The sequence below is a fragment of the Stomoxys calcitrans genome, chromosome 3, assembly GCF_963082655.1.
Source record: "Stomoxys calcitrans chromosome 3, idStoCalc2.1, whole genome shotgun sequence".
NCBI lineage: Eukaryota > Metazoa > Arthropoda > Insecta > Diptera > Muscidae > Stomoxys > Stomoxys calcitrans.
Window position 1 is genome coordinate 21,656,316 of NC_081554.1, and position 15,215 is coordinate 21,671,530.

The 15,215-nt window shown below is 37.1% G+C and overlaps 1 protein-coding gene across 5 annotated transcripts in view; it reads right to left on the bottom strand.

Moving 5' to 3' along the window:
* LOC106086998 (neural-cadherin) overlaps window positions 1–15,215 on the bottom strand; it is a 535,030-nt gene that overhangs the window by 90,393 nt on the left and 429,422 nt on the right. For 3 of the 5 annotated variants that reach the window (XM_059364494.1, XM_059364495.1, XM_059364496.1), the window contains exons 11-13: window positions 6,452–6,595; window positions 6,085–6,200; window positions 2,220–2,384 (exon numbers count right to left, since the gene is read on the bottom strand). In XM_059364494.1, coding sequence (XP_059220477.1) covers window positions 2,220–2,384; window positions 6,085–6,200; window positions 6,452–6,595 — 425 coding nt within the window. The remainder of the gene's footprint in view (window positions 1–2,219; window positions 2,385–6,084; window positions 6,201–6,451; window positions 6,596–15,215) is intronic. The other 2 variants (XM_059364497.1, XM_059364498.1) reach the window with 1 other exon arrangement.

Consider the following 15,215-nt stretch of genomic DNA (forward strand, 5'->3'; position numbering starts at 1 on the left):
CCGAATTTTTATGAACGCTGGCTTACATATATAGCCGAGGTGGTGGGTATCTAAAGTTCTTGTCGAAAGGGCGTTTTCATATATACCCGAGGTGGTGGGTATCCAAAATTCGGGTCGGCCGAACTTAACGCCTTTTTACTTGTTACTACTACTACTACAACGACTTTAGAGAGGATTCTGGAAATCCGGCCAACAGACAAACAAATTAAGTGTATGACAGGCTTTAAGTTTGTAAGGCTTAGACGATGGGGGAATTAATTGAAGGTGGGAGTAGGCAACACTGTATTTAGACCAACCTGAACAACAATAAGAAGAAAGAGCTGGAAAAGTGGAAATTTCTGACCAGATGCCTGCGGCGGCAATTTATGTTCAACGTGAGATACAAATCTTCTTTTCAAGACAACCCAACCATTCGATTTATTTTCTCTAAAAATTTTAGAGTTTTTATCAAATTAGGTTGAACATTTATTTGTTATTAAGTTTTTAAATTTTTTTTTTTTTTTTGTTTTCCATTTAAATCAAATTTTGTTTTTAATTTTTTAAAAAATTTTTTTTTCGTTTTCCATTTAAATCAAATTTGGGTTGCATTATTACAATGTATACATTTAAAATTTTGAATTTCTTTTACCATGAATTCATTGCCCCTTAATTTCTAATATTTCCAGTTAATTAAGTCTGCCGCATAATAAATTTCGCTAATTATTCCATGCTGCTATTAAAGCATTTACAATATTCAATATTTGCAAACATAATGGAGGCAGGCTTTTGTGAAAATGTAAAATGTCCATTTGTTGGCAATACAAATATCTCGATTCATTTCTATATAAAAGCTGGTGAAATTGCAAAATCACGACACTGTGAATATTAAATTATGCAGTAACACAGCCACATAGGCAAGCATTTAAAAGCGAATCTTTATTTCATACTAAAGTATTGGGAATTTATAGCTGGATACTAAATCAAGTGAATATTAAAATAGAATCCCAGCTCCCTTAACTCGCTGTTATCGAACATAAGTCAATTTTTGGATGTGGGGGCTTTTTGGCAATATACCACTTTAAATGATGTACATACACACGTACAGCAAACACTTATTTTCGAGGGAAAAATTGAAAAAAAAAAATTACTAAAAAAATCCAATAAAATGAAATATTTTTTCTTTGGCCTTTTAACACATGAATGATAGAAAAACACAGTTCTCATATATGTATGTTATGTGCATATCACCATGCCATCAGCAATGTCACCCGCTATAAATATTTGAAAAGTAAACAAGCGTTAAATATCCTGAAGTAGATTTAAAAAACAAAAAAGAGTTTGTAACGTATAAAAATTCTCTTGAACTTATCCATCAGTGAAATGAAAATGAAACAAAATTTAACATATGCCATTCATGACATGATTGACATATTGTCATGCTATGCCAAACAAGGAAAACATAACAGTAGGATATGTCAAATTTAAACGAAAATAAAATATAAATAAAATGAAATGAAATTCTTAAAAAAAAAACAAAAACTGGTAAAAATGTTTTTCGTACAAATCACAATGGCTAATGGGCAAAAATGTAAAACCTGTAGAAAGCAAATGTGTCAAGGATATGTAAAAGAAGGACGGCATAATCAAAGTGCTTAATAAGCATTGGTTGAAATTGACAAAACGAAATATGGAAAACAGAATGAAAGGAAACTTTTAAAACATGCTTTAAAGCCTACAATTCTCTACTAAAGTTTTAAGCGTTTTTTTTTTCGAAACAAACAAAACTTGTAGACCAAGGAATATATGGGGACTATATGAAGCATTTGATGACAGAATTATTGAAGCAGCTTTAACAAAGGCTCTTTAAAAGCGACAACAACGCCATCTATAGGACTTATAAAGTTTTATATAATCCAACCTTTTAACAAATGGTCAAAAAAGAAATATAAATTGTTTGAAGATAAACCATCTCTTAAATATGAAAAAAAAAATCTCACACGTGGTTTAATATTTTTAAACACAAACATATTTAACAAATGACATTAAGCTGCAATAACATAAAGTGACATCTATTGACATTATTTTGTAATAAATAACTTGTCAATAGATGTCGCTTTTTTGCTACATCATATAATTTAGTTACTAATTGTGAGATTCCATATATTTCTTGGTCTATGCTCTTTACTAAAAAAAAAAAACGATAACAAAACGTTTGATAGCTGTAAAGAAATGTTAGTAACCTGCAGCACACGTTTGGGTAAATTGCGATCATCTTCTTCGGTGATTTGTGTACGATATGTGGGTCTTTCGAATACCGGGGGATTATCGTTGACATCTTTGACATGTATAATGACTGTGGTATAGTTTTCCTTAAGATTATCTGAGGCTGCCAAACGTAATTCATACTGGAGACGAGCAGCATAATTTACAAGGGGTTAGTTGGTAAAGGACAAAAGGCGTAAAAGTTATTAAAGTTCCCCGAAAAGGGACAAATTTTACTATAATATTAAGGATTTAAGGATAATCTCTTTCTAATGAGCCTATATTTTGTGATCATTTCGTTTTTTAAATACAATAATTAAAAAAAAAATGGAATTATTCTATCTGTAATGAGACTATATTTTGCAATCGTTTTGATTTTTAAATATAATTTAGATATAATTTTTTTTTTTTAATCTTTCAGTCCTAATGCTCAAGCTATAATTTTGAATTTTTGTTTTGGTTTCCGAGTTACACCATTAAATGTAGACGCAAGTTATACATTTACATAACATTTAGTGCAATATACATATATGTAATATATACAATATTGAAATTTCCAACAACTGTATTAACTATGGTCAAAATAGGGCCATAACCAGATATAGCTCTCATATTGTATTTAGAAATCGTAAGCCTCTAGAAGGCGCAATTATTATCCGATTTGACTGAAATGTTGCACCGGGTGTTTTGATTTGATTTCCAACAACTATGTTAAGTATGGTCGAAATCGGTTCACAACCTTATATAATTCCCAAAATCAGAATGAAGTCCGTAAATTCTATCAAAGAATCAAAAATCAAACCGATGGCTTTAACCCAGCTGATAGTCTACGAACTTAGTGGCGAAAAGGATACCAGCAGAACCAAACCCTGATGATGGTATAGAATGTTTACCTCCTAGTCAAATGGAGGTCCAAATAGCTGTGACACGACTGAAGAACAACAAGGCAGCAGGAGCCGACGGGTGGCCTGCATCCGATTGAGCTAACATTTTGTACAATGATTTCTCTCATGATTTCCCACTGACTTGGTTCTATTCGGTCTGTGTATTGATATATCCAAATCGGATTCCTGATTTTTAATTCTCATTTTCACATGAAATAAAGGTGATGGGAAATTAACGATAGTATCGATACTATCGATATTTATTATAAGAAATATCGAATGTTGTGGTTATCGAAAGTTTGCCAGTTCTACCATATAGACCATCTCCCGATTTAAGGTCTAATGCCCATAGAAGCTAGATTTTTTAACATGAGTTCCCCGAAATTTGGCACAGTGAGCTATTTTTTTAATCTCGACATCAGTATCGAATATGGATCAGATTGAGCAATACGTTGAAGTAGCTCCCATATTGACGGATCTTTCAATTTAAGGCCTAACGCTTATAGAAGAGGCAATTATTAACCAATTTTGATGAAATTTAGAACTTGGTTCTATGGTAACTATGGTTCCGATCGTCCGAATTAAGGCACATAGAAGCCGTATTTATTCTCCAATTTCGTTGAAATTTGGCACAGTGAGCTATATTTCAACTTTGACATATGTATTGAATATCTTGTTATAGCCCTTATATAGACCAAACTCCCAATTTAAGGTATAAAATCCATAGAAGCCGCATTTATTATCCAATTTCGCTGAAATTTAGAACAGAGAGTTGCCTAAGCACCCTCGGTAATCAAGATTTTGCCTAAGGACCGTCGCCAATCAAGTCTTTTAAAGTTCAGATCATACAATATCTTGATATAGCCCCCATATAGCCTCCATATAAACCGATCTCCCGATTTAAGATCTACGACCCATAGAAGTCCTATTATAACGCGACTTCGCTGAAATTTGGCACAGTGAGCTATCTTTCGACCCTTGCCATCGGTATCGAATGTGCTCAAGATCGGACAATATCTTGATAAAACCCTCATACAGGCCGATATTCTGATTTAATTTTCGCTGAAATAAGGCACACAGAGCTGTGTTTACACCCTTGACATTCGTATCGAATGGTTCAGATTGCTATATCGTGATAAAGTAGTCATATAAACCGATCTCCTGATTCAACGTTTAAGGCCCATAGAAGCCGGACTAAATACGATTTCACTGAAATTGGGCACTCAAATATCTCCCGAATTACTGATTGATGGTCTTTCATCCACTAATTGCTCATATATTAAGCGATTTAGCTGGAATTTAGTAAGTTAGGTTGTATTAGACCCCATCACATTTTTATACCCTACACCACTACTGTAGTACAGGGTATTAAAACTTAGTGCATTTGTTTGTAACACCCAATAGGAAGAGAGATAGACCCATTGATAAGTATACCGATCGACTAAGAATCACATTCTGATTCGATTTAGCTATATCGGTCTGTCTGTCTGTCCGTCCGTCTGTCTGTACATGTTAATTTGTGTACAAAGTACAGCTTTCATCCGATTGTTTTAAAAATTCGGTAGAGGTATGTTTTTCGGCCCAGAGACGAAGCCTATTGAAATTGGAAGAAATCGGTTCAGATTTGGATATACCTCCCATATATATGTTCGTTCGATTTTCAGTAATAAAGCAATAAAATGGTCATTTTTTAGCCGATTCTCTCAAAATTGGCAGGAAGGACTTTTTTATGACTCTCGACATAACTGGTAAATTTCATGGAAATCGGTTCAGATTTAGATATAGCCCCCATATATATATATCGCCAGCATTTCACTCCTAAAGCCACTGCAAGCTCTTTTATTGACCAATCTTCCCAAAACTTCGTACAACGATTTCCTCGACGACTTCCACAATATTTTTAAAGTTTGCTCGAAATCGGTTTAGATTTAAATATAGCTCCCATATATTTGTTCGTCCGATTTGCAGTAATATAGCAATAAAATGGTTTTGTTAACCGATTCTCTTGAAATTCGGCAGGAAGGATTTTCTTATGACTCTCGATGTTACTAGTGAATTTCATAGAAATCGGCTCAGATTTAGATATAGCTGTCATATATGTACATCGCCAGATTTTAAACCCAAGAGCCACAGCAAGCGCGTTATTTTGCAATCATTCCAAAATTTTGCACAACGCTCGACGACTACCACATTATCTGAGAAGTTTGCTCGAAATCGGTTCAGAATTAGATATAGCTCCCATATACATGTTCGCCAGATTTTGGGTAGGCGTAGGGTATTATACAGTCGGCACCGCCCGACTTTTGCCCTTCCTTACTGGTTTCTGAATATGGTGCCGATCGATTGATGATTTTCTGTCTTCAGCCATAAATATATGGGCGCTATGTATAAATATGGTTCGAACCAGGATATATTCGGTTCGGAGTTCGGGATGCTTAATAACTCTCACTGTTACAGATTTCAGCGAAATCAATTAATAAATACGGCTGTATAGCTTCTGGTGCGGATCGATTGATACATCGATTAGATAATTTATGGTCAAATCCAGATAAAATTCGGTTTTGGAATTCGGCAGACTAAATAAAACTCTAATCTACTAAATTTCCCATTCCATCAAGGAATGTTGGCTATTTTTATATAAAAAAATAATAATAATAATGATAATAACAATAACGGTGATAACTCGAAAACCAAACTAATCCTAAAAATATATTTCATTGATATTAATTTAAATATCTCTTTTAAATTCCTGTCATTGACTATCTCTTTCCTGATATTTCTTTCATAAAAAATTACTGCAATATTTCTAACTAAAAGGATCATTCTGCTAATCTCCTAGACTATATAATCTATGCACAATTTTGTATTCCTATACATATAAATCTTGTTCATTAGCATTTTATTGTTGCCCTATTAACTTGCATGTACATTTCATTTTTAATGAAAATATTTAACTTACCCTCCTGCGAGTCTCGTAATCCAAAGCACCCGCCACATAAATGGCGCCAGTCATATTCTTCACAGCAAATGCACCGCCAATATTACCGCTGGTGATTTCATAACGTATGCGGGAAGCTTTAAAAGTAAGCAAGCATTGGTGAAATGGACAAAGATAAAATAAATTAATTAAATATGCATGAATAAAATACGAAGCAATCCCTAAAAGTATGCTTTGCAAATTTCACTCGACTCTTCTTCATGCATTCAGCGAAAGGATATGCATAATGAAGTTGTTGCTTAAGTATACCAGTACTCTGTTATAGATGACTAAAGCTAGCTTTTGAGTTTGTATGTGAATCTGTGTGGGTTTCATGTGCTGTACTTACATTCATCATGATCCTTGGCGGTCACTGTTAACACTGTATGCTGGATATCTTCATTTTCATCTACTTCGGCTTCATATAAACTTTTATCAAAATATGGAGGATTATCGTTTTTATCCGCAATGCCAATACGTATGAATTTCGTCACTGAAAAAGAGAGGGAGAAGGGAAGAGTTTAGCATACATAGATAAGAGCTATGCGCGTTTTGTAATTATCACGTAGTTCATATAAAATATTCCATTATTAATCTGGCCGACGTGTTCATATGCAGAGTTATGCTTCTTCTTGCCCTTACATTTTGGCTGCAGAAGATTATATTTCAGTTGAATGGTTGGTTATTAACAATAACTTCAAGTTAGTAAAGTATGTGCATTACTATACGCCATGGCTGTGGACGTATGAAGAAAGTTTAGTGACTTAAGTTTTTTTTTTAAGTAGTGGGGGAGTAGAACCTTTTTGGCCTTTTTGTCTTTCCATTTTAATTTGTCTGGCACAAAGTTAAGGCCAGCAGAATTTAATCTCAACGCAATAGTTTTGCGTATTGCAATAATTTCACTTGACTTTTATTTGTTTTAGTTGGTTTGTTAAATATGAATTCATTTAGTAGTTGATTTATTCAAATCCTAAGATTATGTGCTAAAAGTTTGCAGTAATGACGCCTCAAGTTATGCAGCAGTTGTTTGGGGACTTTTTGTTAGTCTAGTCTGGCCAAATTTTTAAATAGTTTCATAAGCCGAAAGCTAAATAAGTGGAAATATGTAAGGAAAGGGAAAAGTAAAGTGGATAATTCTTAATAACACCATAGGCTGAGAGACTCGGCTTTTGAAACCGGTACTGCGGATTTTTGGGACAATTTAGAGTATTTGGTATTTAAAAACTTTCACCGAAAAATGCATTGTCATCGAGGGGGCTTTTAACAATGTGCGGACCGACACTCTGATCCAATCCTTAGACACTGGATAAATCATATGCTAAGGAACAGGTGGATAAATTGTGTGTCCCATGGCATAAATATAAGGGATAAAGTGGCACAGGGCACGCCACAAGAGGGCATTTTATCGCCACTCCTATGGGTGACCACCATAAATGACCTATTACGGATGCTGACTGAGGAGGGATTTGAACTCGTCTACTACGTTGATGATGTTTCAATACTTCTAAGGGGTAAGGATCCGAACCAGCTATGCAAAAGGGCCGAAAGGGCAGATGGCACATGACTGGACTAGACTTAGGGATCTCAATGTTAACCCAGAGAAGACTGAAATATGCCTGTTCACGAGGAAATCGAAGTTGCGCCAATTTGACGCACCACGTTTCCTCATTAGAACGATTTCGATATCTGACAAGGCCAAATACTTAGGTGTGAGCGTGGACAGGAAACTGAATTGGAAGTGTCATATTCAGGAGCGTACCGAAGGCTCAAAATGGGGCGTAATTCCGAGGATAGTCTATTGGCTCCACAGGAGCATGTTTAGGCCGCTAATGACGTACGCCTCAGTAGTTTGGTGGTCTGCAATGGAGGCAAATTGCAACTTAAGGATAATACAACAGGTGCAGAGAGCATGTTGTCTAGGCAAACTCGGAGCGATGAGGACCTTGACTACTAGGGAGCTGGAGACTATTCTAGACATCGGACCCATTGACATACAGATTAAGTATGAGACAACCACTGCGGCTATCAGACTTAACACATTAAGCGCCAAGCGGTTTTGATGAAAACCTTCCCAGGAGGCCGCAAAAATACAATTCATACATTGTTCACTTAATACAACCTCAAGAAGTCATCGTAGACCCATGCATGCTTTAGCAAAAATATTCAGTAAAGGATTCTTTATTCAAAAACTGTAACAACCGTAGGCGTCGTACGGAAACGTACGTTGTGGCACTCAAGGTGTTAAGGCGATGGGAGAATCTATAGAGAAAAGGAGCCAGTCATACCATTCCTAAAGGAAATGGAAGAAGTTTCTGATCGGATTTTGGAGACGACATTCATACCATCGCGGTATAATCGAGACGACAATAGCAAGCCCAGAAGGTATGGAAGAAGTCTCTGATCGGATTTTGGAGACGACACATGAGGTCGAGGTCGAATCATTGTTGCCAGTTGCAGGGTCTTAGATTGACGAAACCATGGTATTGCCATCTGGAAGATCATGCTACACTGATGGAACAAAGCTAGAGGACAAGTAGGGCCTGGGGGTCTACATTGAGAGCCCAGGGGCTGAAACCGGTTTTCGACTGTCAGACCACAATACGGTCTTGCAGGAGGAGATCCGGGTGATCACGGAATGCGTGTGGTGTTATCGCAAGGACGTGGAGTGTGAACATCTTTACGGACGGTAAACTGGCTATCAGGGCACTTAGGTCAAGAATAGTCTTTGTGTATAAGATGGAGGTTAACGCCTTCTCTGAGGATGCCACGATCTGCATTGTTTGAGTGCCGGGCCAAAGCGGAGTCAAAGGAATTGAAAGAGCAGACGATTTGGCAGTGAAGGGCAGAGGAATGGCGTCAATAAATTTGTTATTCCGAAGCCTTTCGGATCGACGCAGTCGGAGTTAAGGTCGTGGGCGACGAACGGGCACGAAAGAGAAGACGATTTGGCAGTGAAGACTAAAGGACTGGCGTCAATAAATTTTGTTAACCCGAAGCCTTTCGGATCGATGCAGTCCGAGTGAAGGTCGTGGGCGATGAACGCATGTAACGGTCGAAAGGACGACGAAAATCCTATGGAACTGTTTACTGAGAGGACGATGCTTAGAAGTAAGAAGGAGGGCAGTATAGCTTTCGGTATCATAACCGGATACATAGGACTACGAGCTCACGTATGCAAAATCGGTGCGCCAAGTGATAGTATGTGTAAGACATGTGGGGAGGATGATGAGACGTTGAAGCATTGCCTATGTCATTGCCTGGCTTACGCGGCTAACAGATACCTGCACTTAGTTGAGAACATAATACCAGACATGAATCATTTTAGGGGCGTGTTATGGAAAACAACTAGGGATTTTGAAAATAGCACTGAATTTTCAACTTGGACTTCTTTTTCGAGGTTACTTTTTAGTATTTAGAGCGTACAACAAGCCGATTACAGGCTTAGGTGTATGTCCATAGTGGAATGGGGCGGATTAATATCCCTCTCACCATCTTTTCAACCAAACCTAACCTTATCTTAACCTTATGCAAAATTTCACATTAAGCTGAATTATTATTTGGAAGGAACATTTCGCAGTTTTTTACTCAATTTTCGTCTTTATGGAATATTTTACTAAATTTTGATCTTCAGGAAAATTTTTTATTGAAATTTTGTCTTTAGGGAAAATTTTAATGAAATTTAGTCTGTAGAGAAAATTTCACATTCATTTTGTTTTAAAGAAAATTTTTTAATATAATTTTGACTTTGGAGATAATTTCAAAAAAAATTGTCTATGGAGAAAAATTCAAAAAAAAAATTGTCTTTGGAGGAAATTTCAATACAAGTTTGCCTTTAGAGGAAGGATATTCAAATAATTTTATTAATGTGAATTCCAGGTTGAAGCGACGTTCTTCCTACGTCTGTGAGATTTTGGAAAACTTCAATTTAAGATTAAGGCTTCATGAGAATTCTCATATGATTGAAGCTGAGAACAGTCAGACGAACATTGATTGGTCTAATACTCAGTATTAATCTCCCTTGGGATATATTAACGAGGCTGAGTCGGGAATTATCGCTTTTTACATCTTAACCTTCTTTTTTCACTTTTTTTTTATCATTATTAGTTATTTATTTTATTATTTGAGCTTTAAATTCAAGTTCTGATTGTTTGTATGGATACGTTACACTTTTTGTGTAGCCTACTTTCAGGCTTATTGCAGACCTGGGAGCTATAATACATACGAACAAGAAGTTTGTTATTATATTTACAAATTCCTTTTTTTTTTTTCTCAAATCTGACCTAATTGCTAAATTGTAAGTCCTAAATCAAATACAAATCCTAGTTTAATTTATCCAGCACTCTGTACATACAAAACAGTCCTTAGGATTGGCAAAAATACCATGAAAACCATTTGCAAAAAAAAAAAAGAAACAAAAACAATGTCATTTAACAAGTTTTGTCTTGAGTTATCATTGGCCGAGTAATAGTCTATCTATCTCTGCGTATATATGTATGTAGAGCACGAAGACAACAATTGCATTTTATCTTGAAAAAGTTTTAATGCAAATAATAAACAACAACAAAAGGCTACAATAAAGCTAGTTGATATAGCCGAACATTGGAAACAGACAGAAGGGAAATATGGTCGACGAACCATAAACTTTTATTCAAATAAACAAATTGTCATCATAGCCAGTACAGAATTGTGTTAAATATTTTTTTTTTTTTTTGGAAAATTTTTATGAATGGTTATATTTTAGAAAAGGAAGATTTGGAAGGAAACAGGGATAGAGAGAGAGAGAGAAAAAGAAACAAAAACAGCAACACTAATAAATAACTTTGTTGGGGCATAAAAACTAAGTGTCTTTGCTTCTATAAGGCTACAGGATACATTTAAAGAACTGCTATTTTTAGACACAACGTAATGCTGTTAAAGAGACAGGGGATGGAGAGGTGGTTTGAAATGTATAAAGGATGGAATTCTATTTTGCTTTCGTTTCCTTTGGAAAATGTGTTAATTTGTTGTGAAATTGCTACACATTTGCTAAATGTATCTGATGGCAAACATATTTTATTAAGGGCTTATTTATGTATTTTGAATATTTGTCTCTGTAGTAGTGATTCTAAATGTATTTGCAATTTATGAAAGGAAGTGATATTCTATTTGGAATTTCTAGGCAAGAAATACAAAGAACTTATTTACAAATGATTACAAACATGTGAACAAACTTCCGTAAGGAGGGAAAAGACAATGTTGATAGTGATAAGTGAGGTTCATAAAATGTTTAAACAAAACAAGTAAGGCAAGGCAAAGTCTTAAGCCAAAAAGATTTGGAACAAAATCCGTACACATACTAATATTCATAGTTAAAGGACACTGAGCAGACTTTTGAGAATATTGGTTGATAAATACGCTGATGTAGGCTCCAGAAGTGAAAATCGAGCCATAAACATATTTTGAACTATATCGTATTCCTGAAAGGAAGGGAAGAGGTTTCCGATCGTATACCTGAGATGAACCTTGAAGTCGAGTGCGAGGCACTGCTGCCATCGGCACAGTCTTGGATTGACGGAACCCTAGTATTGCCATCTGGAAGATCATGTTAACCGGATGGATCAAAGCTAGAGGACAGGGTGGGTCTGGGGGTTTACATTGACAATCCAGGGACTGAGATCTGTGTTAGACTGCTTGACCATAACACGGTCCTGCAGGCGGAGATCCGGGCGATTACGGAATGCGTGAAGTGGTGTGGTGCTAACGCGAGGACGTCGAGTCTGAACATCTTTACCGACAGTAAAATTGTCATAAGGGCAATAACAACCAGGACGGTAAGGTCACGAGCAGTCTTGCAGTGTAAGAAGGAGATTAACGCCTTCTCTGAGGAAGGCAAAATCCGCATCGTTTGGGGCTATAACGGAGTAAAGGGAAATGAAATGGCAGACGATTTGGCGGTGAAGGCCAGAGGACTGCCGTCAATAAACTTGGTTAACCCGAAGCCTTTAGGGTCGACGCAGACCGATTTAAGAGAGTGGGCGACGAATGCGAATGCAACATTGTGGAACAGCGAAACGGTCGGTAGGCCGTTCTGAATCTTGCAGTCTTAAAAAGCCAAATCGGATGAAAGATATATATGGTAGCTATATCTAAATCTGAACCGATTTTTATGAAATTTTGCACATGCAATGAGACTTCACAAAAACGACTCCACGCCAAATGTGGTGGAGATCGGACCAAAATTGTGGCCTCAACAGCTATAATAATTCAAATCGGATGAAAAATATATATGGGAGCTATATCTAAATCTGAACCGATTTTGATAAAATTTTCCAGATATGTTAAGTGCAGTTACAAAACAGTCCGTGCCAAATTTTGTGCAGATCGGTTGAAAATTGAAGCTACTACGGCCATTTAAGTGCAAATCGGGCGATACATATATATGGCAGATATATCTAAATCTGAACCGATTTTTATGAAATTTTGCAAACATATGGAGACGTCAAATAAAACACCCCATGCCAAATTTTGTAAAGATCGGTAAAAAATTGTGGCTTCTACAGCCTTAAACCGCCATATCGGATAAAAGATATATATGGGAGTTTTATCTAAATATGGACCGATTTTCATAAAATTTTCCACACATATTAGGACGTCAAATAAAACACCTCGTCCAAAATATTTTAAAAATCGGACTAAAATTGTGGCTTCTATAGCCATAAAAGTCCATGTCGGTGGAAAGATATATATGGGAGCTATATCTAAATCTGAACCGATTTTTATGAGATTTTGCACACATATGTAGACCTCAAATAAAATACCCAATGGCAAATTTCGTGAAGATCGGACGAAAATTGTGGCTTCTACAACCTTAAAAAACCATATTGGATGAAAGATATATATGGGAGCTATATCTAAATCTGAACAGATTTTTTTCAAAATCAAAAGCGTTTGTCCATGGGGAAAAAAAAGTGACATGTGCAAAATTTTGTGACAATCGAGCAACACTTTGATTACAAAAATACATGGACTCACAGACGAACAGACGGACATGGCTAAATCGAATCAGAAAGTGATTCTGAGTAGATTGGTATTCTTATCAGTGGGTCTAGCTCTTCTTCTTCTTAGCGTTGCAAACAAATGAACAAATCTATAATACCCTGTACCAGAGTCGTGGTGCAGGGTATAAAAATGTCGGGTAGCGGGACAGAAGCCTTCATGGTGTTCTTTGGAATCAGAGTATCTTTAAAGCTTCTGGGCCATTCTTCTGGAAACGATGTCGATGCAGCAGTGTCGACCCGGTCAGAGGGACAGTCAGGCGGCATTGAAGGCTCTAGTATTGGGCCACGTAAGAGCTAGACTGTTTAGAAAATACAATGAGCTTCTTTGCACCAAGGGAAGGCTGTCAGGCTCTGCTGAGTCCCGGCATTGAAGGCTCTAGTATTGGGCCACGTAAGGTTCAGACTGGTTAGAAAATACAAAGAGTTTCTTCCAACCATGGGAAGGCTGTCAGGATGAGTCCCGAGAGCCGCCCACGCGGGAACGAGCCGTCCAGCAATGGATCGGTAAAAAGCGTGCATTGTGCTCCAGAGTCAGAGAGACCTCTTTCATAGTAGGTTGGAGGCTATCTAAGATGACCATGCCTGTGAGGTGTGGGCTTGTGCTGTGGGTTGCAGAGTGGCTATGAGCCTGTGGCCGAGTATTTTGTGAAGCAGGACGATTATTCAGGGGCTGAGAAAGCATGACTTCGGACTGCTAAAAGCAGTCCTGACTGGTCATTGCAACGGTCGAACACCTTTTGTGTCTTTGCCCCGCAATTGCGAGGAGCACACACATAATAATTGATGAACTCCTTTTCCGTTGTTGGATTTAAAGATTGAGATATTGAGCTAAAACTTTGCACAGATTCTTTTTTCGTCCATAAGCAGGTCGAGTTCGAAGATGGGCTATATCGGAGTATATCTTCATATAGCCCCCATATAGACCGATCGGACGATTTAGGGTCTTAGGCCCATAAAAGCCGCATTTATTATCCGATTTTGCTGAAATTTGGGACAGTGTGCTGCGTTGGGCCCTTCGACATCGTTGATCAATTTAGCCAAGATCGGTTCAAATTTGGATATAGCTGCCATACAGACCGATACTCCGATTTAGGGTCTTAGGCCCATAAAAGCCACATTTATTATTTGATTTTGCTGAAATTTGGGACAGTGAGTTAAATTAAGCCACTTGATATACTTCTGCAATATGGCACAGATCGGTTTAGATTTCGATATAGCTGTCATATAGACCGATCCTCCGATTTAGGGTCTTAGGCCCATAATAGCCACATTTATTATCCGATTTTGCTGAAATTTGGGACAGTGAGTTGTGTTACACCCTTCGACACCCTTCGTCAATTTGGCTCAGGTCGGTCCAGATTTGGATATAGCTGCCATATAGACCGATCATTCGATTTTAGGTTTTGGAGCCATAAAAGGCGCATTTATTGTCTGATATCGCTAAAATTTGGCACAGTGAGTTGTCTTAGACCCTTCGACAGTCTTCTTCAATTTGGCTCAGATCGGTTCAGATTTGGATATAGCAGTCATATAGACCGATCTCTCGGTTTAAGGTTTTGGGGCCAGAAAAGGCACATTTATTGTTCGATATCGCTGAAATTTGAGACAGTGAGTTGTGTTAGGCTCTTCGACGTCCTTCCTCAATTTGGGCCTGATCGGTCCAGATTTGAATATAGCTGCCATATCGACCGATCTCTCGATTTAAGGTTTTGGACCCATTAAAGGCGCATTTGGTGTCCGATTTCGCCGAAATTTGGAGCAGTGCGTTGTGTTAGGCTCTTTGACATTTTTCTGCAACTTGGTCCAAATTGGTCCAGATTTGGATATAGCTGCCATGTAGACCGTTATCTCGGTCCCATAAACGGCGCTTTTATAATACGATGCGACATAAGGTCTGCAATTCTAACCGGATTTTGATGAAAGGTTAACATATATACCGGAGGTGGTGGGTATGCAAAGTTCGGCCTGGCCGAACTTAAGGCCTTTTTTCTTGTTTAAAATATTTTCGCAATCGAAAAATTGATAAAATGTTTCATTAAATTTTGCAAATATTCGATAAAATTTTTTTATTGATAT